At 51.7% G+C, this 23,022-nt stretch overlaps 1 protein-coding gene across 2 annotated transcripts; it reads left to right on the forward strand.

Moving 5' to 3' along the window:
- The first annotated feature begins 4,848 nt into the window (after nucleotides 1-4,848).
- Nucleotides 4,849-16,549, forward strand: CFAP298 (cilia and flagella associated protein 298). 2 transcript variants are annotated; one of them, XM_019420201.2, is made up of 7 exons: nucleotides 4,849-5,141; nucleotides 6,933-7,100; nucleotides 9,064-9,131; nucleotides 14,050-14,208; nucleotides 15,038-15,169; nucleotides 15,836-15,931; nucleotides 16,238-16,549. In XM_019420201.2, exons 1-7 carry the CDS (start codon nucleotides 5,003-5,005, stop codon nucleotides 16,346-16,348), a joined length of 873 nt encoding a protein of 290 aa, XP_019275746.2. In that variant the 5' UTR covers nucleotides 4,849-5,002; the 3' UTR covers nucleotides 16,349-16,549. The 2 variants fall into 2 exon arrangements, with proteins under 2 accessions (XP_019275746.2, XP_053759106.1); XM_053903131.1 differs by lacking the exons at nucleotides 4,849-5,141; nucleotides 9,064-9,131 and having other exon boundaries at nucleotides 7,023-7,100.
- Nucleotides 16,550-23,022: the final 6,473 nt, after the last annotated feature.

Here is a 23,022-nt window from a genome sequence, read left to right on the forward strand (position 1 = left end):
CATGTTGACTACTTTGCTCAAGAGGGAAGAACTTTTCTCAGCCATTTTCCTTGAACTTTACATATGCAAGTGTAATGACGTTTGGGGATCAGCTGTCGAATCAGGTATTTTTTTAAGTTTATTTGTTTTGAGGAGAGAGAGAGACAGAGCACATGAGCGGGAGAGGGTCAGAGAGAGGGAGAGAGAGAATCCCAAGCGCGTTCCACACTGCCACCGCAGAGCCCAACACAGGGCTCAAAGCCACGAACCGTAAGATCATGACATGAGCCCAAGTCAGGAGCTGGACACTTGGCCGACTGAACCACCCACGTGCCTCTCAGATCAGGTATTTTAATTCAAGACTTCATTTCATCCATTTTACTTCTCCATATAATAATCTAAAAGTAAGAAAATCTTCTAAGACTACAAATCATCATTAAGAAGAGAGGCCCTCATTCAAAGTCTTATTGGCCTGAAAATAATGCATGAAGCATGAATGATGCGGGTAGAAGGGAAATAGGCACAAGGACAGCCAGACACAGGAGACTGACTAAAAAGACCCAAGTTCAAGGCCAAGGCTAGTAGTTCCTTCCAGTATTGCCTTTTTTCAGTCCTGTATGATTGCTATTCAGAACAGTAACGTTGATTCTTAAATCATTGAATCATGTTCAATATAATTTTAGATACAGAAGATATGTAGAAGTTATAGATACAGAATAATAGGCTTTAAAGGAAACTTTTGATTTTATGATTGAGATACATATGCAGTTGCTAAGAAATAATACAGAGAGATCCCAGGTACCCTTTACCCAGTTTCCCACCCCCCGCCCCAGTGGTAACATTTTACAAATTATAATACTACAACCAGGACATTAGCATTGATGCAAAGCACTTCCCATCACCACCAGGATCCTTCATGTTGCCCTTTTCCTGCTGTCATCCCATCCTAACTCCCCTGCCTTGTCCCTAGCTCCTGGAAACCACTATTCTCCAGTTCTATAATTTTGCCACTTCAGGAGTGTTTTATAATATGTGTATATATATGTATGTGTGTGTGTGTGTGTGTGTGTGTATATATATATATATTTATATATAAATATATAAATTCCATATATATGGAATCATACGGTATGTGACCTTTTGGGATTGACTTTTTTACTCTGCATAATTATCTGGAGATTCATCAAGACTGCAGATGTCTTTTATTGTCGAGTGGTATTTCATGGTGTGGATGTTAACACAGCTGGTTTAGGCATTCACCCACCCACCCACTGAAGGACATCTGGGTTGGGGCTATTATAGACAAAGCTGCTATGAACATTCCCATACAGGTTTTTTCTTTTTCTTTTTAATTTTGCTTTTTAATGTTTATTGTTTTTGAAGGAGAGAGAGACAAAGCGTGAGCGGGGGAGGGGCAGAGAGAGAGAGGGAGACAGAATCCAAAGCAGGCTCCAGGCTCCAAGCCATCAGCACAGAGACTGACGTGGGGCTCGAACCCATGGACTGTGAGATCATGGCCTGAGCTGAAGTCGGAGGCTTAACCGACTGAGCCACTTAGGCGCCCCCCGTACAGGTTTTCTTGTGAACATAAGTTTTCATTTATCTGGGAAAATGCCCAGGAGTGCAATTGCTGGACCACAGGGTAGGTGATGCTTGGATCTTTAAAAAACTGCCAAACTGTCTTCCAGAATGGACCATTTTACATTCCCATCAACAATGTATGAGTGATCGACTTCTCTGCATCCTTGCTTTCATTTGCTGTTGTCACTACTTTTTCTTTTAGCCATTTTAGTAGAGGATGTATCATTGTGGCTTTATTTCCTTAATAGCTAACCATGGTGAACACCTCTTCATGGTGAACATGCCATCTAATATCTTCTTTGGTAAAATATGTGTCTTTTGCCTGTTTTCTAAATGGATTGTTTTCTTTTTACTGTTATTTTATTTTAATGTTTGGTTATTTTGAGAGAGAGAGAGCGTATGCAGGGGAGGGGCAAAGAGGGGGAGAGAGAGAATCCCAAGCAGGCTCTGCTGTTAGCACAGAGCCCAATGCGGTGCTCGATCTCACTGACCGTGAGAATATGACCTGAGTCTGAATGAAGAGTCAGGCACTTAACCGACTGAGCCACCCAGGCGCCCCTACTGTTGTGTTTTGAGGGTTCTTTGTCTTTTCTGTATACTCACACTTTGTTGGATGCGTGGTTTGCCAATATTTCTCCCCGTCTATAACCTATCTTTTTATCCTCTTTACGAGTAGCCAGATCCTGAGCTCTGCAAGTCCACAAACTAACTATAGTCATGGTGGCGGACAAAGGACAACCAAACTCACACACAGGAAAACTGATATACAAAATTTCAAAGTCCCTGTTTATTAATTTTAGGAAAATAAGTCTGAGCACATCAAGAGTTAGTGAACATGTAGAAGGATGGGGACTCATACGCCGGTGTTGACAGAGTATCGATTCTGGAGAGCAATTTAACCATGCCCAGAAAAATCCATATGCTCTATCCCAAGAAATCTGACTTGTAGAGAAATTCTAGCGCACGTGGAACAGGACGGGCAATGTGCGTCATGGTAAAAACTAGAAATACACTAATCGTCACCAGGAATGGAGTGACAGATTTAGACAGCAGGCCACTGTGTAAGTTAGAAAACAATACGACATTTCTATAAAAGTTAAAACACGAAAAATATCCTCTATTCTTTAGGGAGACATACACGTATGTGTTGATGGTATAACAACAGCCAACGGGAATGATAAATTCAGCACAGTAGTTACCTCTGGAGAAGGGGAAGAAGAGAACGGAATCAGAGAGGGCTGCGTGGGAGCTTTAAATGTATCTCTAATGTTGTTAGGGCCTTAAAAAAAAAAAAAAGGTTTTTTTCAGTAGACTAAAAATCTGTTCTTTTCCTCCCTCGCTGCCTGATATCTAACAGCCAACATGAATGACCTATTATCTAGACCACAGCATTCATCCCTTATGCATCGCTTCGTTAGGTACAAATGGTCATAAGATGCCCTTCACCCTAGAAAGGCAACAGCGCCTAAAATATTCAGAGAAAAGTAGCCACACTGCTCGAGAGCACACACATGCCACCTTTTGTCTTCAAATTCAGTAACCCGCTCGAGTTGTGCCAAGACAAGAGAGGGTCTTTGGTACGATTTAGGATTACCGAAACCACACTGAGAAAAAGCTACGCGCAAATTTGTAAGACATGGCCTGTATCCAAAAAAAAAAGACTGAAAGAGGACACTGCAAGGAATGTTAATAAAAGTTAGCAGGACTACACCGGAAAATATCAGTGCTGACAAAGGTTAAAGATAACTGCAAGCGCTTGGTCTATGGAGTGTTCTCCTACCAAGTGAGGAATAAACTACATACTTTCTACCAAATGATTCCTACCAAATAATAAACTACATATTTAAACGAAACGGGATGGCCAGCACATGAGTTTTCCACGCTTTGTTAATTTTAAAACTTACACCCCGAGACCCTGTAACATAGGAGTTTGTGCATAAATGGTTCTCACCACCTAGAAAGCAAGACACTTTCAACCAAGTTGTAAGCTTGGTTGGCTTAGGGGTACAGAATCAGATTCAGGAAAAACAGGGGGATGACCTTATGGCCAGCACTCAGGAGCGCAGAGAACACAGTAGGTCCCCTTCTCCCTCTGAGAACAGAGACATTTACCATTCTGCCCAGTACAGAATGTTCCAGGGTCTGCGTGGTCCCTGCCCCAATACTAGAGGTGAAAACACATCTGCTCGCTGGGCTCCATACCCTGTCTAGGACCAGTCTAACAGTCTTCATAGGAGACCCCGAATTGGTTTTTGGCATTTCCAAGCCCATAGTCACACACTATCCACTCTGCCCTGGAGACCCCAGGGACGAAGTTCCAATGGGGAGAGCCAAAGTTTCAGGAATACAAAGTAGCAGGTGCTTGCAATATTCAGATCGGGCAATGGCCTTTCGAAGGAGATAACGAGGGTTGAAGCCTTGCACTATCGTACGTAGCTTTGGTGGCACCTTGTTATCAAGGACTAAGTGCAAATGTCACCCAATTTGGTTTTCTTTATGCTTCTATCTGAATCTGCCTTGTTCCTTATATTTTGTTTTCTCTTTCTCACTTCCACTGGGATATAAACTCCCTGACAGCAGTGACCCTGGCCTTTCCGCGGTGTCACCCACGCCTGGAAGAAATAGCGCCTGTTCAATAAGAATTTTTCGGGCGGTGGCTGGCTGGAGAGTTTGGGCACGGTCGCTCCGGCAGCAGCCGCTAGAGCCACCCTAGATAGGCGAATCCGAATTAGCCCGCACAGAAGAGGACGCACACTTTTTCCCGCCCCTCGGTGCTCACACCCCGCGCCCCGCGCGAAGCACTCCGCCCCCCGCCGCGAACATCTCCAGACCGGAAACAGCGGGAAGCACTTCCGGAAGTGGTGAGCGACAGCGGCGAAAACGCCGCTGGGACTTGTAGCGGCAGCGGGGACCCGCTTCAGGGCTCGGCGTCTGAGGGTGCCCACCACCGCACCCCTCCCCCCGCCCCACACATCTCTCTAGGTGGAACCTCGGGTCCGGGAGAGTGGACGGGGCGTTCCGCGCTCCCCTCCGATAGCTTGGGCTGTGTTGGGCTGTTGCCCCGACAACGGGCACTTCCGGGAACGGCGCAGGACGAATCCTGCCGGGCGGGGGGGGGGCGCTGGACGGCGGCCGTCTCGGACCGAGTGGATCGTTGCCCGGCAGCACCTGCTTCCGGGAGCTTCGGCCCCGCCCCCGCGCGCTGCGGCTTCTCCACCCTCGGCTTCTGACTGGCGCTGGCGGCCCCAGTGTTTCCTTGTTGCTCCTGGCAACAGGCACTTCCGGGAGTGAGGGCCTTCCCCCTCCCGGCCCCACGGGCACTCGAGCCCCGAGTTCCGGACTCCAAGCAGCGGTTAGGCGGCGATCGCTCCTCGGCCTCGGGTTACGGCGGGCCGCGCATCCCGGGCCTCCTCGCCGCCTCGGTGGGGTCTCCGGGGCCGCCATGGTTCTGCTGCACGTGAAGCGGGGCGACGAGAGCCAGTTCCTGCTGCAGGCGCCGGGGAGCACGGAGCTGGAGGAGCTCACGGTGCAGGTGACCCGGGTCTACAACGCGCGGCTCAAGGTGCAGCGCGTCTGCTCAGGTGCGGCCCAGCGGCGCGGCGAGTCTGCGGCCGGGACCGTGGAGCCCGCGCCGGGGCGGGGAGAAACGGGCCATCCGGGATGGGGAAGTGGGGCGGCAGCCGCAAGACTTTCTCGGGCCGGCTGGGCGGGGAGGGTCAGGTTTGCGAAGATTTGCAAAGACGTGCGGCCGGCGGGCTCGAGAGGGGACAGTCCGCCGGGGTCCCGCGGAGAGCGGAGTGACTTCGGCACCCCGCGTGCGGGCAAGGCCAAGTGCGCGCCGAAGCGCCGCGGGGCAGGGTGTGAAGTAGCCGGGGAGACGGGCTAACCCGGGGGAGCCCAAACACCCGGTCCGAGAGCAGGTGTAGTGGAAGGAAATCACTCTGTCGAGACGCCTGGAGTGGAGCGCCTCCCGGTGGGGGAGCACCTGACTTTGGGACGCCCCCACCTCCCGAGGGTGGAAAGAGCAACCTTGGCGTCCCTTGCCCTTCTCCAGTAAACACAACCCTGTTTCTCATATTACAACGTTTGGTCACTCCTCTCGAACGCTCTAGAGCAGCGCTGTCTGGCGACTTTCCGCCTCGAGCGAGGTGCTCCCTACTTGTGCTCCCATGGTGATACTCCAGACGTGGTCTAGTGTTTCTGTAATACGTGATTTTTGTGCCATGGAGAACTCCTTAAGGGTTATGGTTTCCAGTCTTTACGGCGCATACATATAGTTTCTTAGAAAATTTACTGATTCCAAAACCAGCTCAGTATTAAATGTTTTCCTTTTTTATTTAAAACATTTGGGGAGAAGAGTGACTCCAACTTCTTTTTCTAGAAAATTATCAATTGAAAATGTGCTGCTAAATATTACGAGCCGTGCTAGTGGCTCACTCATTTATTCTGTAGCTCCCATTGTCCACTGTGATTCAGGCAGGCCCCAGGGCTCTCTGCCTGCCAGAGACCAGGGTGAAGGAGACCAGCCCCTGGCCCCCAGATGCTTAGTGTCTGGTAGGGAGAGAGACAATAAAGACCCCATTAAGTTACACCATTTGTTTTGTAGTGTTGTATTATTACAAGCCACCTGGTGTCTTCCTACAGTGCTATGGAAACTCGGAGGGAGGGAGGGAGGAAGGAAGGAAGGGCAAGCAATTTTGCAAGGTTGAAGTGTGGGTTAGTTTTGGGGTGAATATATACGGGATTGGAAAAATACAAAGCCACGCTTTTGCATAATGAACATGATACCAGAACACCAAAGTCTAGTCCCATCTCTGCCGCTTTGGAAGGGTGTGAATTGCCTGAAATCCTCTCCACTGACCAGATCTACACAAATTATTTAGAAAGTATGTCTCTAAAGTTGCAAGCCTCAGGTGACAGGGCTGTAAATGAGGGAAGACCAGGATGTGGAGCATTCTCTTGCCTGCCTCACAAGGCGAAATGCAATAATCTACGTGAACACGCTCGGAAATTGTAACGCCCTTGGTGGATATGTATTCAGACCGTCAGTGAATTTTAACTTGTGCCCCCTGAGTCCCAGAAGGTACAGCCCAGCAGAAGATTCGCGCACAGAGCCTGCAGCCCCTGCTGCCCGCGACCACGGTGAGCTCCTAAACTCGGTGCCGCTGCTGACCTAGGACAAATGGGCGACCGTGTGTCAAAGGTCAAGGACAGGCCTGGCCCAAACCAAGTGGTATCTAAGCATTTGCTAAATAAAATAGGGAGCCGCTGGGCAAGACCCCTGACCCCCAGGGAGCCTACATTTCACTGAGGTGTAAGGTGTTGTGATGATAATTGTGATGCGTATTGTGTAACTTTCTCTTATTTTTAAGAAATGGAAGAATTGGCAGAACATGGCATATTTCTCCCTCCTAATATGCAAGGACTGACTGATGACCAGATCGAAGAATTGAAATTAAGGGATGAATGGGGTGAAAAGTGTGTACCCAGTGGGGGCTCGGTATTTAAAAAGGATGACATCGGCCGAAGGAATGGGCAAGGTAATCCAGCCTGTGTCTCCTGTGTGCACGCGCGAGCACAGCAGGAAGTATGCAGGTGGCAATTTCACGGGAAAACACGGACCTCAGGGGGCACCTGGGTGGCTCAGTTGGTTAAGCGTCCAACTTCGGCTCAGGTCATGATCTCATGGTTCATGGGTTCGAGCCCCGCGTCGGCTTTGTGCTGACAGCTCAGAGCCTGGAGCCTGCTTCAGAATCTGTGTCTCCCTCTCTCTCTGCCCCGCCCCTGCTCATGCTCTGTCTGTCTCTCTCTAATAAAATAAACATTAAAAAAAAAATTTAAAAAAAAAAAGCAAAAAACACAGACCTCAGTTTTCTGTACAAACATATGAAATACTGCACCGTGTAACCGACTCCCGTGGTACCGTGCAAATCCAGAATGAATCGGGTAGGTCGAGGAAGCATCTGTCTTCTTGCTCTTTCTTTACTAAGGTGCTGCTAGCTTTTACATCAGATGAACCACCTGAAGCTGCCATTTTTGTAGGTAACAAATGGTGAAAATTGAATATGGTTCGACCGAATAGTTTTGGGGGGCAGTCATTGACAATGTATTGAGGGTTCTGTTCTGTTACGGTTTGCAGCTACTAGGGTTTGGCTAGAGATTCTGTGTGAGTAGAGGCAATGAGTGTCGGCACATCGTCTCCCCTTGAATCGAGGGCACGGCCCTCTGTGGTGTAAAACGTCTTGGTCCATATCAGCATTTTGAAATCATTCCCCCTTTAGTGTGTGGTTGATCGTGTGGAATTTCAAGGAAAAAAGACGGGAGTCCATTTTGATGGCTTATCCCTTTTAACCTGATTAAAAGGCCCCGTTTAAAAGACCGTAATCGATCGTTTAACAGACACCTAAGCACCTACGTATCTACTGTGCTAGAACACTGAGGAGCAAAAGAAATACAAAAGTGTCCCTACAAGGACTTGACAGGCTCAAAAAATATTTTTGTAAAAAAAATAGTGAAGATGATAGGAATTTTTAGTGTTATTTCGGGTGGGTTTTAGCCTGGAAAATGGTTGGCTGTCTTCCACAGCTTTTCATAATGTAAACTCATTGTCAATTTGGAGAGATGTTTTTGCTTTTTTTTTTTTTTTTTTTAATGTTTATTTACTTTGAGAGAGAAAGCATTAAGCAGGGGGAGGAGCAGAGAGAAGGAGAGAGAGAGAATCCCGAGCAGGATCCTTGCTGTCAGCACAGAGCCTGATTTGGGGCTCGATCCCACGACCCTGGGATCATGACCTGAGCCGAAATCAAGAGTCAGACGCTTAACCGACTGAGCCACCCATACGTCCCAAGATATTTGTGCTTTTTAGAAGGAATTGCATCACTGAAAAAAAATAATAGTTATGTCCTGAGAACCAGTTAATGGTTCATTATTCACCTTTAAACCAATATTATCTTAAATTAACCATTTCTATTCTAACACAACTTTATGTTTCTAGCGTTTTCAGTGTCTTAATTCATACTTTTATTTATTAAGAAGTTGAAGCTCTGTGGGGCTCCTGGGTGGCTCAATCGGCTAAGCCTCCGACTTCGGCTCAGGTCATGATCTTATGGGTCGTGAGTTCCAGCCCCACGTTAGCCCCTCTGCTAACAGCGCAGAGCCCGCTTCCGATCCTGTCTCCCTCTCTCTCTGCCTCTCCCGTCGCTTGCGCACAATCTTTCTCTCTCTCACTCAAAAATAAAGAAACTTAAAAAAAATAAATAAAGCAACGCTTTGAGAGCCTTCCCAGCTTCTCGCCGCCAGCTTCCCTGTGTCCCTCACCTGAATTCCACGAGTGTCCTCCTCTCAGCTCCTTGCTCCCTGACTTGGCCAGGAGGGATTGGGACATCTAAGGGTTTTTGGGGTTTGTTTGTTTTGGTTTTGTTCGTTAGTTTTTCCCTCTCCCCTCCCCAAGAAGACCTTTAAAGACAGCTGTTTCTCTCCCTCTTCCCGGTTCTATTTCCACAGCTCCAAATGAAAAGATGAAGGAAGTGTTAAAGAAGACTATAGAAGAGGCCAGAGCAATCATATCGAAGGTTAGCTTTTTTTAAATGAAGCCCTAAGGCCTGTCATTTGAAATACACACTCCACTTACTCCAGAGTGGAGTTATCTGCGGCCCCGCCTGTTCTTTTTCTAGCCTTCCCGGGGCAAGGCAAGGACCAGCCTGTTTGGGTATGGGTGGTCGCTTTTCCTTTTCATATTGGTGACAGCTGTCCTGAATCCTCCTGGTCTCCCGGGTCAGGCAGAAAGGGTGCCTGGTCCGCGCGAGTGCAACGTGGACGTGTGGGACACCGTGTAGTGCGTGTGGCACAACCACGAGCTGATGGGGGGAGATGTGGGGAGAACTTGAGAAAGTGAAACGTAAACATCGTGACCCTGTAAGAGCTCCGTGGATACTTGATTGCTGGAGTTCGTGCCGCTATGAATTACTTTTTTGCGATGGTCACCAGTACTTAGGCAGAAGCTGTTTCATAGAAGGAGAAGCAGAGGTCATACCTGACAGTGCAGGTAATGTGACCCTGGAGGAAAAGAATATTAGGATGTTTGAATAATTGTTTCGTCTGTCAGTTGCTTTATTTATGTGTTGGCCCTGGGCGTTGCTACCCCCCGCCCCCCATTCCAGCCTTCTCAGTGGATAACTTTTTTTTTTCTTTTCCTACTGATCACTGGGCAAAATCACTTTTTTTTTTTTTAATTTCTTTTTCAATGTTTATTGATTTTTTAGAGAGAGAGAGAGGGAGACACAGAATCTGCAGTAGGCTCCAGGCTCTGAGCTGTCAGCACAGGGCCTGATGCAGGGCTCAAACTCACGGACTGCGATATCATGACCTGAGCCGGAAGTTAGAAGCTTAACTGACTTTAGGGGCGCCTGGGTGGCTCCTGGTTGAGCGTCTGACTTCGGCTCAGGTCATGATCTCACGGTTCGTGAGTTTGAGCCCCACATCGGGCTCTGTGCTGGAGCCTGCTTCAAATTCTGTGTCTCCCTCTCTGTCTGCCCCTCCCCTGCTCATGCTCTGTCTCTCTCTGTCTCAAAAATAAAGAAAGAAAGAAAAAAAAACGAAAAAAAAGCTTAACCGACTGAGCCACCCAGGCATCCCTGGGCAAAATTACTTCTTTTTACATTTTTTTTTTTTAAGTTTATTCATTTTTCAGAGACAGAGCGTGAGTGGGGAAGGGGCAGAGAGAGAGGGAGACACAGAATGCGAAACAGGCTCCAGGCTCCGAGCTGTCAGCGCAGAGCCCGACACGGGGCTTGAACCCACGGATGGGGAGATCATGACCTGACCTGACCTGATCATGACCGACTGAGCCACCCAGGCGCCCCATGGGCAAAATTACTTCTAAACCAACGTGTCCTTAATTCTTCAAGCTCTTAACTAATCCTTTAAATGCTTCAGGAATGACTGCTCTTCAGTGCCTATTAATTTAGCAAAAGCTCTCTCAAGTCCGACAAGGAAGGCTTTGGTTCAGCCCAGTGTTTGCAAAATGCCTTTGATCCTAGAACCTTTTTTTTTTTTTTTTTTTTTTACAGTATTGATCGTAACTGTTAACACCTGATCAAACTAGCACGTGTCAGGGCGTGTGAGGAAAATCGTGGCCTGGACACTGCTCTGCACCCTTCACTCCCCTCACTGTCTGCTGTGGAAATCCTTTCTGGTCTCTTTGCTTGTGGATCTTCTTACGTGGTTGTCTCCAAATTTACAGAGAGGCTTCTCGGGCTCCAGTCCTTTGCTGCAGTGATTTGCCCAAAGTTGCAGGGCTCCCGAGTGACCGGCCTGACTTCTCGCCCGGGGCCCTTTCCACGCTGCCTCCAGAAATGCAGTGCACATCACCGTCCCCTCTCCAGAGCTGGCCATGGTGGGGACAGTTAGCACTGTGGGGCAAGCAGGAGAAGGTTCGAGTCCTGTGGCCGGAGGTTCACCATGGGGAGAGTGAGAGATGGTGGGCCATCCAGACGCGGTGGCTCCTCGGGAACGAGACCACTGTCTCTGTGGCCCCTTTTCCTGAGCTGTCCCTCTGCTGAGAGCAGGAGACCAGGTCATTGGGGTGTCTGCTGCCCTGAAGCCTCACCGGCTTTCCTCTGTCACCCTGCCGTGTTACCTGGCCAGGGATCACTGCCCTTGGCATTTCGTGGAGCTTGTACAGAAAATGACTCACCCGCGCTGAGTTAATGTTGGTGGCGGTGGGTGACGTTTTCTGAGCAGAAAGGCTTGCCTCACGTGACCCCGTATCTGGGAGCTCTGCACACCCATCCTCTGGCATAAGCCTCTGATGGGAAGACCTGATTTGTTTTCTGGGGATTTGTGACTCCCGAAACAATCTCGTGAGCCACCTGCGAGCAAGCAAGGCAGGAACATCCCCTCTGTTTCACAGATGAGAACAGAGCTTTAGAGAGTTCGGGTCTGGGCCCCCAGGGCACAGTCCACCTTCCTCCCTCAGGCCACACATCCGCCCTGCCCCCCTCAACCCCCTCTGGGACCTGGGCGTCCCTGCCACAGAACTCCTGCGGTCACTCCTCCTCCTGTCTTACTAGTCCGCCACTCGGTCGGATTAGAGCACCGTCACCCAGAATGGCCCCCTTTAGCGCAGGACCTCCTGTCCCGCTTCCCCATCCCTGAGCCCCTGCCCGGCCATGCCGCCCCACTAACGCTGCTTCCCTAACCCATCCTCGCCCAGCTGGGCCCCAGTCGGCTGGCCGTGGGCAGCAGGCCCCGGGCTCTGAGGCTCCGAATGGCCTGCGTCCTGCCCTGCCTGCCTCCTTCCTTCCTGTGTGGCACAGCGGTCAAGGCTGTCTTGGCAGGAGCCCTCAGTTCTCTGTCCCTCCTGCAAGGTCCTCTTCTCATCCCTCCCTGGAGACTCTGATCTGTGTCTAATTCCCCCCCCCCCCCCCCGCCCCGCCCCAGGCTCTCCCATTTCTGCTGCTGCCCCCACTGTTGCTTGCCCGGAAACCCAGGATGGGGGCGATGTTTTCAGTGCCTCCTGTTCTGCGGGCTACATCTACGCTGTTAATGCACTCAGGCCTCTTTCCTTCTCCAGAAATCAGTTCTCTGCGGCTTCGCCCTCACACCGCCCTGTCCCTCCCAGCGAGCTTCCCGGAGCAGACGTACCGCCACATGCGTGGCCCGGAACCTCCTGGGTGTCTCAGGACCCGGCCTCTGTTTCCTTCCCCCACAGAGACGGCCATCTCAGGGCCACCCCTTCGCTTCGCAGGTCGGAGGCTTTTCTGTCTGACACTGTCCTCTGAGTACGTTGAGGACCCTCCTGTCCTCCTGTCCCCTCCCAGCTCCCTGAGTGCCCTTTCTCTTGCCTCTCACCACGTTGCGTGTTTATCAAAGCACTTTCTCCTGGGTCCTCTTCTCTCTCCTTGCCCTTCCCCCCAGTGTTTTACCTCCTCCTCCAAATGCATGGTCTGCCTCCGCAGGGAACTCCAATCTGTCTCCTCCCCCTGATGCCTTCCTTCGCCTGCACCTGGTTCCTAGACGCTTCTTCCCAAAAGCCCTCGAGGAAGCTCAGGTTTCCTACAGCTGAGAGTTCAATTCCTCGCTCCTCCCTGTGCTCTGGACCCAAGAAGAAGCACTTCCTGCAGACTTGCCACTTGGTTTTGGCAGAGCCACAGGTGCCTCGATGACACAGGCTGTTGTCCCCCCCCTCCCCCCGTGAGCCTTACCTCGGGTCCTATACCGTCTGTCCCACGATGGCGACAACCCAGCGCCTTCCGTTGCCACAGCCACCACTTTATTGAAGGCGCCCTGGTAGCCTTTTGGTGCCTTGCAGATACCGACCGGGAGGCCTGGGTTCAGGTTTCACACTACGCAGTGTTGCTGCAGACCCCGCAAGTGAAAGGGCAAGGTCCCTGGCAAGAGCCCACACCTTCAGACGCCAGGCAACCCCCGGCGCTTCTGTCCCGGCTGTAAATCTGGAGGTTCCCACAACCCCCCGCCTGGTTCACCAGTTCACAGAACACCCTGCGAGCGCTGTACTTACGACTTATGGCTTTGTTGTAAAGGACACAACTCAGCACCGAGTGGAAGAGATGTAGGGTGAGGTCTGGGGTGCGGGGTGCACAGCCTGTGGGCGCTTCTGGGATTCCCGGCACCTGCCTTTGAATAGCAGTGTGTTCTCTGCCCCAGAAGCTCCTCCGGGCTCCGATGCCCAGGATTTTTATCAGGGTTTCATTACGTGGGCGTGAGTAATAAAATCCTGGGCCTCGGGACTCCTCTCCAGCTCCCCTCCCTTTTCCCCCCCCCCCCCCCCACGCCAGGATGGTGATAGGGGTTGGGTCTGAAAGTTTCAACCCTCTAATCTCTGCTCCCTCTCCCTGAAATGAGGTCCCACATGGGTCACCTCATTAGCATAAACTCTGGTGTGGTCCAAAGGGGCTCCTTACGAGTAACAGACATTCCTGCCACTCAGGAAATTCCTGGGCATTTCCCTGCTCTCCCCCAGCCGGGAGCCTTCTTCACCCACCACAAGGTTAGGCTCCTGCACCGTCCCTCCTGCCCGGGAGAGACGTCGCCGCCTGTCCTCAGCGCAGATTCCTCAGCCTGGCCTCCCCAGCACGAGCCCCAATGTCCCCAACCCCCTTGGGCACTGGTGCACTGGCTGCACTTATGCTGCTCTTTGCTTCTCCTGGTCCTGTCGCTCACCTGCCTGCTCCACCTTCCCCCCACCGTGGCGTGGCATGGCCCGATCCCCTCGGTCTGCGCTGCTGAGCGTCCTCCGCACTTGACTGCCCTCGTCGGCCCCGCTCGTAGTCTGCTTGGTGGCCTAGGCCGTGGCGGGCGCAGCAGAAGCCCCGCGAGGACGTTGGTGGCTTCGGTAGCAAGCCCCATTGGAGTCCTTTGTGTCCTGTGGCAGTCGTCTCTGCAGGAGGCCGGTACAAGAACCTGATCAGTACTTACTGAATCGGTCAGTCCCAGTGTACAGAACGATTCCTGTCCCTGTCCCTTCAGAAACAAGTGGAAGCCGGAGTGTGTGTTACCATGGAGATGGTGAAAGACGCCTTGGACCAGCTGCGAGGTGCAGTGATGATTGTCTATCCCATGGGGCTGCCGCCATACGATCCCATCCGGATGGAATTCGAAAATAAAGAAGACTTGTCTGGGACTCAGGTATGTGGCTCTCGGGCGTCCTGTGGGGTGGGTCACTGCAGAGTTGGGCCTCCTCTCCTGGACGTCGTGTTTCGCTTCCTACGCAGCCTTCCATCCTGCCGTGCTGTGCTTCCGAGCAGAGCCCTGGGTTTAGGGGAGACCCCGAAGGTAGTGCTCGCGGTTGAGGGCACACAGAGGAGCAGGAGTAACTGAAAACCTGCCCGTTCTCTTTGGCCACTGGGAAGCCAGAAACCTAACTCGTGCCTGTTTCTACCCAAAGGGCATTCATTGGTCCCTTTGCCTGGAATTTTGTGTTCTAGCCTCACCTTTTGCTTCATGTTATTTTTCTGCATTTACGTTCCATTTTCCTTTGTTTTTCTCATTTATCCTTTACCCCATTGGACAGTGCCTGTGGCTCTGAGCCATCTTAAATAGGCGGGCTGTGCAGAAGCAGACAAACAGCCCCATTGTGCCTAGATGTAAAAACCCGGCTGGATTCCAGTGTTCTTTCCTGGCAGTATCCTCAAAATCCATCCGAGAAGGACCTCGTATTGTAGATGAGGGTACACATGAGATAGGGCGCTCCCCACCTCCCAGAGCAGGAGGGTGACGAAGTCAGGGCAAGAGCTGGAGCTACCAGGAAAGGCATGAAAATGAGCAAGGGCTTCGATTCGGTGGGGGTGGTGGTGCCGCCCGTGGGGAGAGGGGACGTGGGGCGGGGCTGAGATGCCAGACCCTGCCCCACACTGGTGGAGGGGGGCCCAGCCAGGCTCCGTGCACCTGGGGGAGGATCACACGCGTGGGCCAGTGTCCGGATGCACCTTAAAGCCGCTTCTGACCACGGCCCCAGGCAGGACTGAATGTTATTGAAGAATCCAAGGCCCAGCTGTGGTGGGCGGCCAAGGAGCTCAGAAGAACAAAGAAGCTTTCAGACTATGTGGGCAAAAATGAGAAAACCAAAATTATCGCCAAGATTCAGCAAGTGAGTACTTTTGCTTTCACACGACAGCACTTCTTGTTAACTGTTTTCCAACCACTAAAAAATTAGAGTAAATCTCACTTAGTCTCTTTGTTACACATACTTTAATCCCGTTAGTGCAGGCTTAACGTAAAACAGCGAAAACTGGAAGACAGTATGGATTGCTTGACGATATCTGCAGTTTGTTTTAATGGGGGAGGGGGGGGTACATAAGCCATGCTAATTTCAACCTTAGAAATAGGGCTGCAAGTAACTAAAAGTGGTTCTCGAAACGGAAACTACAGCCTAGAGCACTGATTTCAAGTTTTCAAAGTACTGATACTCTGTAAACAAGGAGGATGTGCCAGAAGTCGTTACAGATGTAGATCGCGTAGAGACGTATCCGTGCGAGGCTGCTTTGTCCTAAATCATTTCTCCACGATTATCTCCATCCCTTCTCCACTGGACCCGCGGCGGCCGGTGGCATTGCCTGGCCTCTGGTCTCTGTCCGCCATGAGGGCCCAGGGTTGAGGGGCTGCTGGAGACCAAGCCTCTCCTGATGATCAGAACGGATCCCCAGTTTATGTGTAGCAGTCGGCAAAGACGGTTATAAAACATTCACTGTGACTTCCCAGGTGGCCCCTGTAAGAGTGCTGTAATCCACAGTCTGCTCTGCCCTCGTCTTTGCAGAGGGGACAAGGGGCCCCAGCCCGAGAACCGATCATCAGCAGTGCGGAGCAGAAGCAGCTGATGCTGTATTATCACAGAAGACAGGAGGAGCTCAAGGTACAGGGCTGATAGGTTTTCAGCAGAGCTGGCGCCACGGGCATTCACCCCCTTCCTGACCCAAGTGCGCGGGGGGCCGCTGGGGGGCCGTGAGTTCTGCAGGATGTAGGGAGGGGCGTTTCTAGAGCTCCCGCCTCTCCAGGGCCCCCGGGACCCTGCCAGGCATCCCACCTGCATTAGAGTCTGGGAGCATCCTTTTGGGGAGATGGGACTGGGAGTTTGGACGTGGGTTCTTTCTTCAGTCTGTTCATGTTGCAAAACACTTTCCTGAAATGCCTTCCTGTGTAAAACATAATTTATTTCCAGAAATTGGAAGAAAATGACGATGACTCCTGTTTAAATTCCCCATGGGCAGATAACACTGCTTTGAAAAGACATTTCCACGGGGTAAAAGACATCAAGTGGAGGCCAAGATGAAGTTCACCAGTTGGTGATGCCATCATTAATATGGCTCACCTTTCCTGTAGGCAAAATAAAAACACATTTAAATAATAATAGGGCGCCCACAACCCTCTGAAAAATGTTGAATTTCTAGTTGTCCTAGTTTTTCTTTCCGTTTGAATGTATCTGATAAAAATTATTTAAGGTTTTAGAATGTAATAAATATATCCTCAAAAGGATCAGCCTCAGTTATTTGTATTTCAAAACAACTATTTAGTGTCTTTGACTAAATACTAAATGTAATTACATTTTTTGCTTCTGGATCTGTTTTATATTCTCACGACCGCTGCTGTCTTGGAAGAAATGGAAGAAGTGTCTTTTCTCCCTGCGAGTCAGGTGTCCGCTGAGCAGCGTGACCGGCAGTGGCCGCTAGAGGCCGCCCGACACTCACCGCCCCGCTGGGCTCAGCCCTGGATCCTTCCAGGGCCTTCTTTAATCCCGCCCGACACGGTCACTTTCCTGGCATCGCCCAGCTGCCAAGGTAAAGTTTGCCTCCTGGCTGACGCCCGACTGGCCTCGCTGTCTAGGTGTAAAGGCTACACCGTGATGAAAGCCGGGGAGCAAGCTTGTCTGACCTGGAGACCGAACTGGTTCTTCTGTAACTTCTGGGCTGTTCCTGCAAACGAACACAGCCCCTGTAGCAGACGGTTCTCCCAGGTGGGCTCGGCCTCCAGCTCCCCGTGCGCTAGGCTTCCACGGAGGCTGATGACGGGGTCTGGCTCATTGACCACCCACCATCCTGGCCGGTTTTTAAACCCCATCCCATCATGCCCCACGGACCCTGGCACTGGAGCTCAAGTTCATCTCCCAAACTGCCTGAGCAGCCAGAGCGGCCTAGAAATCCTGTCCTGCTTGGCTTTTGGCGTGGAGAGTTCTGTTCCCGTCATTGGAGGAAATGCAGCGTGCTCGCCCTGAGGAAGAGCAGTGACAGGGACGGCCCCTGCCCCTGCCCTGGCCCCGCCGTGCCCACCGCTCCTCTCCCTGCCCCACGGCCACAAAGAAGGAGCTGTGGAGGCAGGGGCGGGGTGGGCATGCCTTCTGCCTGCGGAGGGGCAGGATTTCCTGGGGGGAGGGGGCGGCCCGGCCACTTGCCCTCTGCCCGTGCCCGCGGGTCAGACCAGTATAAATGGGAACATGGCAGCAAGATCCACCAAGACTCTGCCCCCACCTGGAAGGGAGGACTTGGGCCCTCGGCAGAGACTAGCCTCTCAGGAGCAGGAAGGACCTCGAGCACTGCACATGTCCATCTCCCAGAACCTTCTGCCTCCTCTCCTCCCCTCCCCACCATCTCCAGCTTCCTTATAGCGGCTGCCCCCAAGCTGGCTACTGGAGTCCTGCTGTTCCTTAAGCAGCGTTTCCTGAAGTGGGTTGGAGCCAACCACACGTCTCCTTGCAACTGACTCGTGTTGTGGCTGATGGTCAAAGTTTGTAAAGTCAAATCTGCATCTATTTTCTTTTCGACTTGGGTTATAACTTTGTTTCCACGAAAAGTTTTTATACTTGCACATGTGAAGTTTGCAGTAAGATCCTATGATTTTATTTGAGGAGCTTCCCGCCTTCGACAGTGTATAGTTTATGCGCGTTACATCCACGCCAGACTTGTAAAAAGCGTCAGCAAGTCACATGATCACAGTAGCTCTTTTTAAGAACTTTCTACATCATTAGGAATTCTTACTGACTCACTGGGATATAAATGCTTTATGTGGCCATGATAGTTACTCTTTTGCTTCACATAAGCTGAAGTTATTAGCCAAAGGGTCACTCACTTTGGGGTATAGAATCACTAGATCGGGGCACCTGGGTGGCTCAGTTGGTTATGCATCCGACTCTTGCTTTGGGCTCAGGTCATGGTCTGGTGAGATCAAGCCCCGCACTGGGCTTTGCACCGACAGTGTGGAACCTGCTTGGGATTCACTCTCTTCCTCTCTCTCTGTCCCTCCCCCGAATGCAGGCGTGCTCTCTCCCTCTCTCTCGCAAAACAAAAAGAAATTACTAAAGTACTACCTCACAATATGCTTCCATATTGAATACGCTGGTAAAAAGTACGGTCCCCTCCGGCTGCCCTTCTCCCCCGCAAAACCCCCAGGCCCCCTCTGTTGGGACAGAGCGGCCCCTTTGCAGCCATCTGTAAGGAAAGGGGGGGGCTGGCGGTCGCTGGTGCCCGCCATGTGCCCACCGAGCGGACGTGGGTTAATTCACTGCACATCACCCACTGAGGAGGCCGGTGGCGATCTGAAAGGGTGACCTGAGTCATCCCTGGTCACGTGGCTAGTGAAGGTGGGGCCAACCTTGGTCACGTGGCTAGCGAGGGTGGGGCCAAGAGGCCACGCGGCTGACTTGCTGAGGAGCCAGTTTATGGGCAGGTCACCTGACCAGATGGGAGGTTACAGACCAGCCTAAAGGTACGTGATCTTGTGTCTTTTTTTTTTTTTTTTTTTTAACCCATCTTTGGATCAGTATCAGAAGGAAACGAAGTGCCTGTTTTCTGTGCGGCGCTAATCGGGGCCCGTAGATGCGTCCTTTGACACAACTTGTGTTCCCCCGTGGTTATTTCATGGAGACCAGGAATGCTAGTAATAAAATCTGACACCGCCTAAAGCCCTCCGGGCCAGCAAACCGAAAGCCCCGGGCGGTATTTCTGTCACAGGATTACCTCGTTCCTTGGCAACCGCTCTGCAAAGAATGTGCCATCCAGCTTGAAATTAACGGCCACAGGCTCAGAGCACAGTGGCCTTGAGCCTCGTGGAATTGTCTTGCAAAGCCTCAGAAACCGCCCCACCACGCTCTCCCCCTGCCGCCAGATCCCCGCAGTCGTGACCCCCTGTTGCAGAAAAGCCCTTCCGGCCCAAGTTCAAGGAGAGAGACGGTGGGATTCCCTGGAAAAGTTCAGGGTGAGACGTCCTGGCAACGGCAGCCAGCATTTGTACCTTCCTGTCTCCCAGGTGGTTGCATGCAATGCTTTACGCACATTTTCTCCCGGATCCCTCACAACAGCCGAGTTCGGAAGAAACTAGGACTGTTGTCATCTCACAAACAAGGAAACTACAGCCCAGAGGGGTTCATGTGCCCAAGATGAGGCCCCTTAAAAAACCCACCTGCTGGCCCCAGAGTCTGTGTTAACTCTCCTGGTGAGTTTCCACCTACGCCTAATTGTAGACACTGACCCGACGGCTGGCGAGCAGCGGCCGGTGAACGTCCACGGAACACCCGCTTCCACGGTGGGCAGGTGGCAACCTGAGATGATCTTAGGGTCTCAGGCCAACAGCCGTGGGACTTCGGGTCCCGAGACGGCTCTGGCTTACCAGCCTCTGAAGGCGAATGATGCCCAAGCCCACCCTTGACGGGCTTGAAGCAAAACAGAAGCTTGACTCGGCTCTGAAAACCGCTGCCCCAAACGACGAAAGGAAGAGTCTGGGTCGTGTCCCGCCCAGAGGACCCTGGGGCACGCCAGCATGGACTCAGAGATCAGCCGTCGCACGAATTCCCACACGCTAGGTCCTGGGCTACCGTTGGTCTGGATTATACATTCAGACCAGGAGAACCACAGCCACGTCTGTCTTGCTGCTTGGGCCACGAGGCAGGGGCAAAAGCACCAAATCACCCGTATGATCCCTGATCCCGCCGTTGGCTGTTGGGCGGCCGCATACCCACAGCTGTGTCACTGTTTTCACCCTAAACCTCTCCCGGGTGCCCCTGGCACAGCAGCCCATGGTACCCAACACCTTTTATTATTTTTCCGTGGCCCATCGAGAGGTCATCGTACTCTGGGTGGCCCGGCGGCCACCAGCGCGTGGCCGACGAACAGGACAACACGCCGGAGCCCTTCACTCTGCCCCTTCGTCTGCAGCATCATCTTGAAATAAGGTGGAGCCATGTGCGCGTGACGTGGATTTCAGGACCGCGGTGCAGTAAATGTCCACGGGCCTCCCCCCGCCGCCTACTGCCCTTCCCCCTTCCCACCCACCACCCCCCAGCCCTCAAACAAAGTAGGCAGACACAATAGCAGCATTATTCTAGTGGGTTCTCATTTCTTGTTATCCCATTTGCATCGTGCCCGGATGGATCCCATAGGCTCAGCAACTGTGGGTTTTAGCGATAAATTTGCAAAATACAAGATGCACTCAAAATACAAAACTGCACTCCAGTCTTTGGGTCAGAATCCTCTGGTAGGACTAAATCGCTTACGTTGTAAAGTGAAAGAGATGAAGATAAGACAATCAAGGGCATTGATATGCAAAGCGAAACCCCAAAACTGAGAGCTGCTTTGAGTTTAACTAGTAGACCTTCACAAAATGAACTCAGCTCACAGGAACAGATGTCCACCTTCTCTGGCAACAGTTTCCGGGGCCGGAAAACTCTTGGCATTTCTCGAGGTAATTTACATTTAACTGATGAAAGAGTTTTTGAGCCGGATAGCTCTTGATTTTGCCTGGGGATGTAAGTATGATTTACCTTATTGAATATGGGATTTTAATAGCTTTGTGCCATAGGAACCCCCAAATCGGTGAACGCAGGTAGAGGAGTGATGGCACCGTTAGCAAAAATGGTCCGCCTTATGAATGCCTGATTGAAGCTGTGAAACTGTGAATTTCAAAATGTGTCTCATACGTTCAAATGTACGAGAGCCAAAATTCAAATGTGTCTCACACTAGAGTTACAAGAGCAGTATATAAATCGATTTCTTCATTATACACTTAAATATTCATAGTATTTTTCTCAGCTGAGGCATCGCGTACCTAACGCAACTGAGATTTTCGCCTAACTTCCCTCCCCAGCCCCGGGAAGGCTGCGAAGTGGCTTCTGTCTCCACTCCCGGATGGCCCCGCGTTTCAGCACTTTCCCAGCCCCACTGGGGCTGCTGTCTGTTTATATGTCGTCTCCCTGAATGCACTGGGAGCTCTGGAGGCGGGGCACTGTTCTAGATTTTCATTCTTCCCCTCCAGAAGCAAGGACTTCGACATTTTCTGAAGCAGGCGAGGCTGATGTCGATGGGGGGCGGGGGGGCGGGGCGGTGAAGGGACAGGGTCTTCTCTTCATTCAAGGGCTGCTGTGCCTTGGCCCTTCTGGATAAAGGGAGGGGTGGGGCTAGAGTCAGGGGTGGGGGTGCTAATTCTTCACAAGGCCACGCCTCACGGGTCAGTGACAAAGTTCGGGCACCTGCTAGGGTCTGGTTTTGCCTGAGGGAGGCTCCTGTTTCCACAGGCTTTGGCTGCACGCGGGACCTCCTGGGGCCGGGCGGGGTTTGGGGTCACTCTGGGCCTAACGGAGCACAGCGTGCGTGCTTTTGTCACAACCCGATTGGGGGCCTGCAGAATTCCTCAGCGGACGTGAGCCTCGAGGCTTTCTCGACTGGGGAAGCCGTCACCTGATCAGAATTTCATTTTAGGAGCAGAATCGTTAGCGGAATCCAGGACATTTTGTCATCACACAGAACACACCCTGAAAGATCATCTACCGTGTTTTTGAAGCGTATTAATTTATTTTGAGGGAGCGAGAAAGCAGGGGAGGGACAGAGAGAGGGACAGAGAGAATCCCTAGCAGGCTCCACGCTGTCAGCACAGAGCCCGACGCGGGACTCCGTCCACGAACTGTGAGTTCGTGACCTGAGCCAAAATTGAGCGTTGGATGCTTAACCGACTAAGTCACCCAGGCGCGCCCCCCCCCCCCCCGCCCGCGATCATCCAACAGTTTTCAAAGGACAAACAGCCTCAGACTGAATCAGTGCCACACAGCACGGCTCCACGTGGGGGTGCAGGTTTTCCTGCTCTTGGAGGCTTCCGTCCAGTCTTGGGTGTCTCCAAAGGGCCACAGACAGAAGTCCTACCAAATAGAAAAGCGACAAAACCTGTGTCCAAAAATGGCAAGGAGGAAGAGAAGTGTCTCTGGGAAGCTTCTGGTGGAACGTATGGAGCTGGGCATGTAGACGTCCACACTACCCCCATCCCAGGAATGAGAGTCGGGGGTCCCAGAGCCCCCCTTTGACCCCACAGTGTCTGCCTCTCCTCACTCCAGCTGCGTTCCGGTCCTGTCTTCCTCAGGCCATCTCAGCGACCGCACATCTCTGCAGGGCCCCTCCCTGAGGCCACTTCCTCAGTCACCTGTTAGACCCCACAGCCCCCCACTCTGGGGGAGGGGGAGGCCCTACCAGTCAGCACCCAGGGAACCCCGGGCCGGTTTTTGATCAGAACTCAATGAGACATCTTAAAATGCCTAAAGAGAGAGAGGCTTTCAAACTATACAAATACTATGGGTTCAAATTAGAAAATGTAAGCGGGGGGGGGGGGGGAAGAAAAGAAAAATAATTCAAATATCATCTTCCAGAGAGAGGTGTTCACTTTTTTTATCATGAAAATTGAAATTTATGGTGAAAGCACAAAAACAACTCATGGGGATCTCCCAAGTGCCCATCACTCAACTTGCAAAACTCTCAGCGCTTTGCGAATCCGTGCTTCGCAATGTCCTCCCGATGTCCCCTACTGAAGTCTTTAAATGTTTTTGTTTTGTTTTGTTTTTTGTTTCTGAGACAGACAGGGAGAGGGGGACAGAGGATCCGAAGCAGGCTCCACACTGACAGCAGAGAGCCCGATGTGGGGCTCGAACCCACGACCTCGAGATCATGACCTGAGCCAAAGTCGGACGCTCAACTGACT

Source organism: Panthera pardus, unplaced genomic scaffold (assembly GCF_024362965.1).
Source record: "Panthera pardus isolate Hobbes unplaced genomic scaffold, ASM2436296v1 HiC_scaffold_16, whole genome shotgun sequence".
Classification (NCBI taxonomy): Eukaryota; Metazoa; Chordata; class Mammalia; order Carnivora; family Felidae; genus Panthera; species Panthera pardus.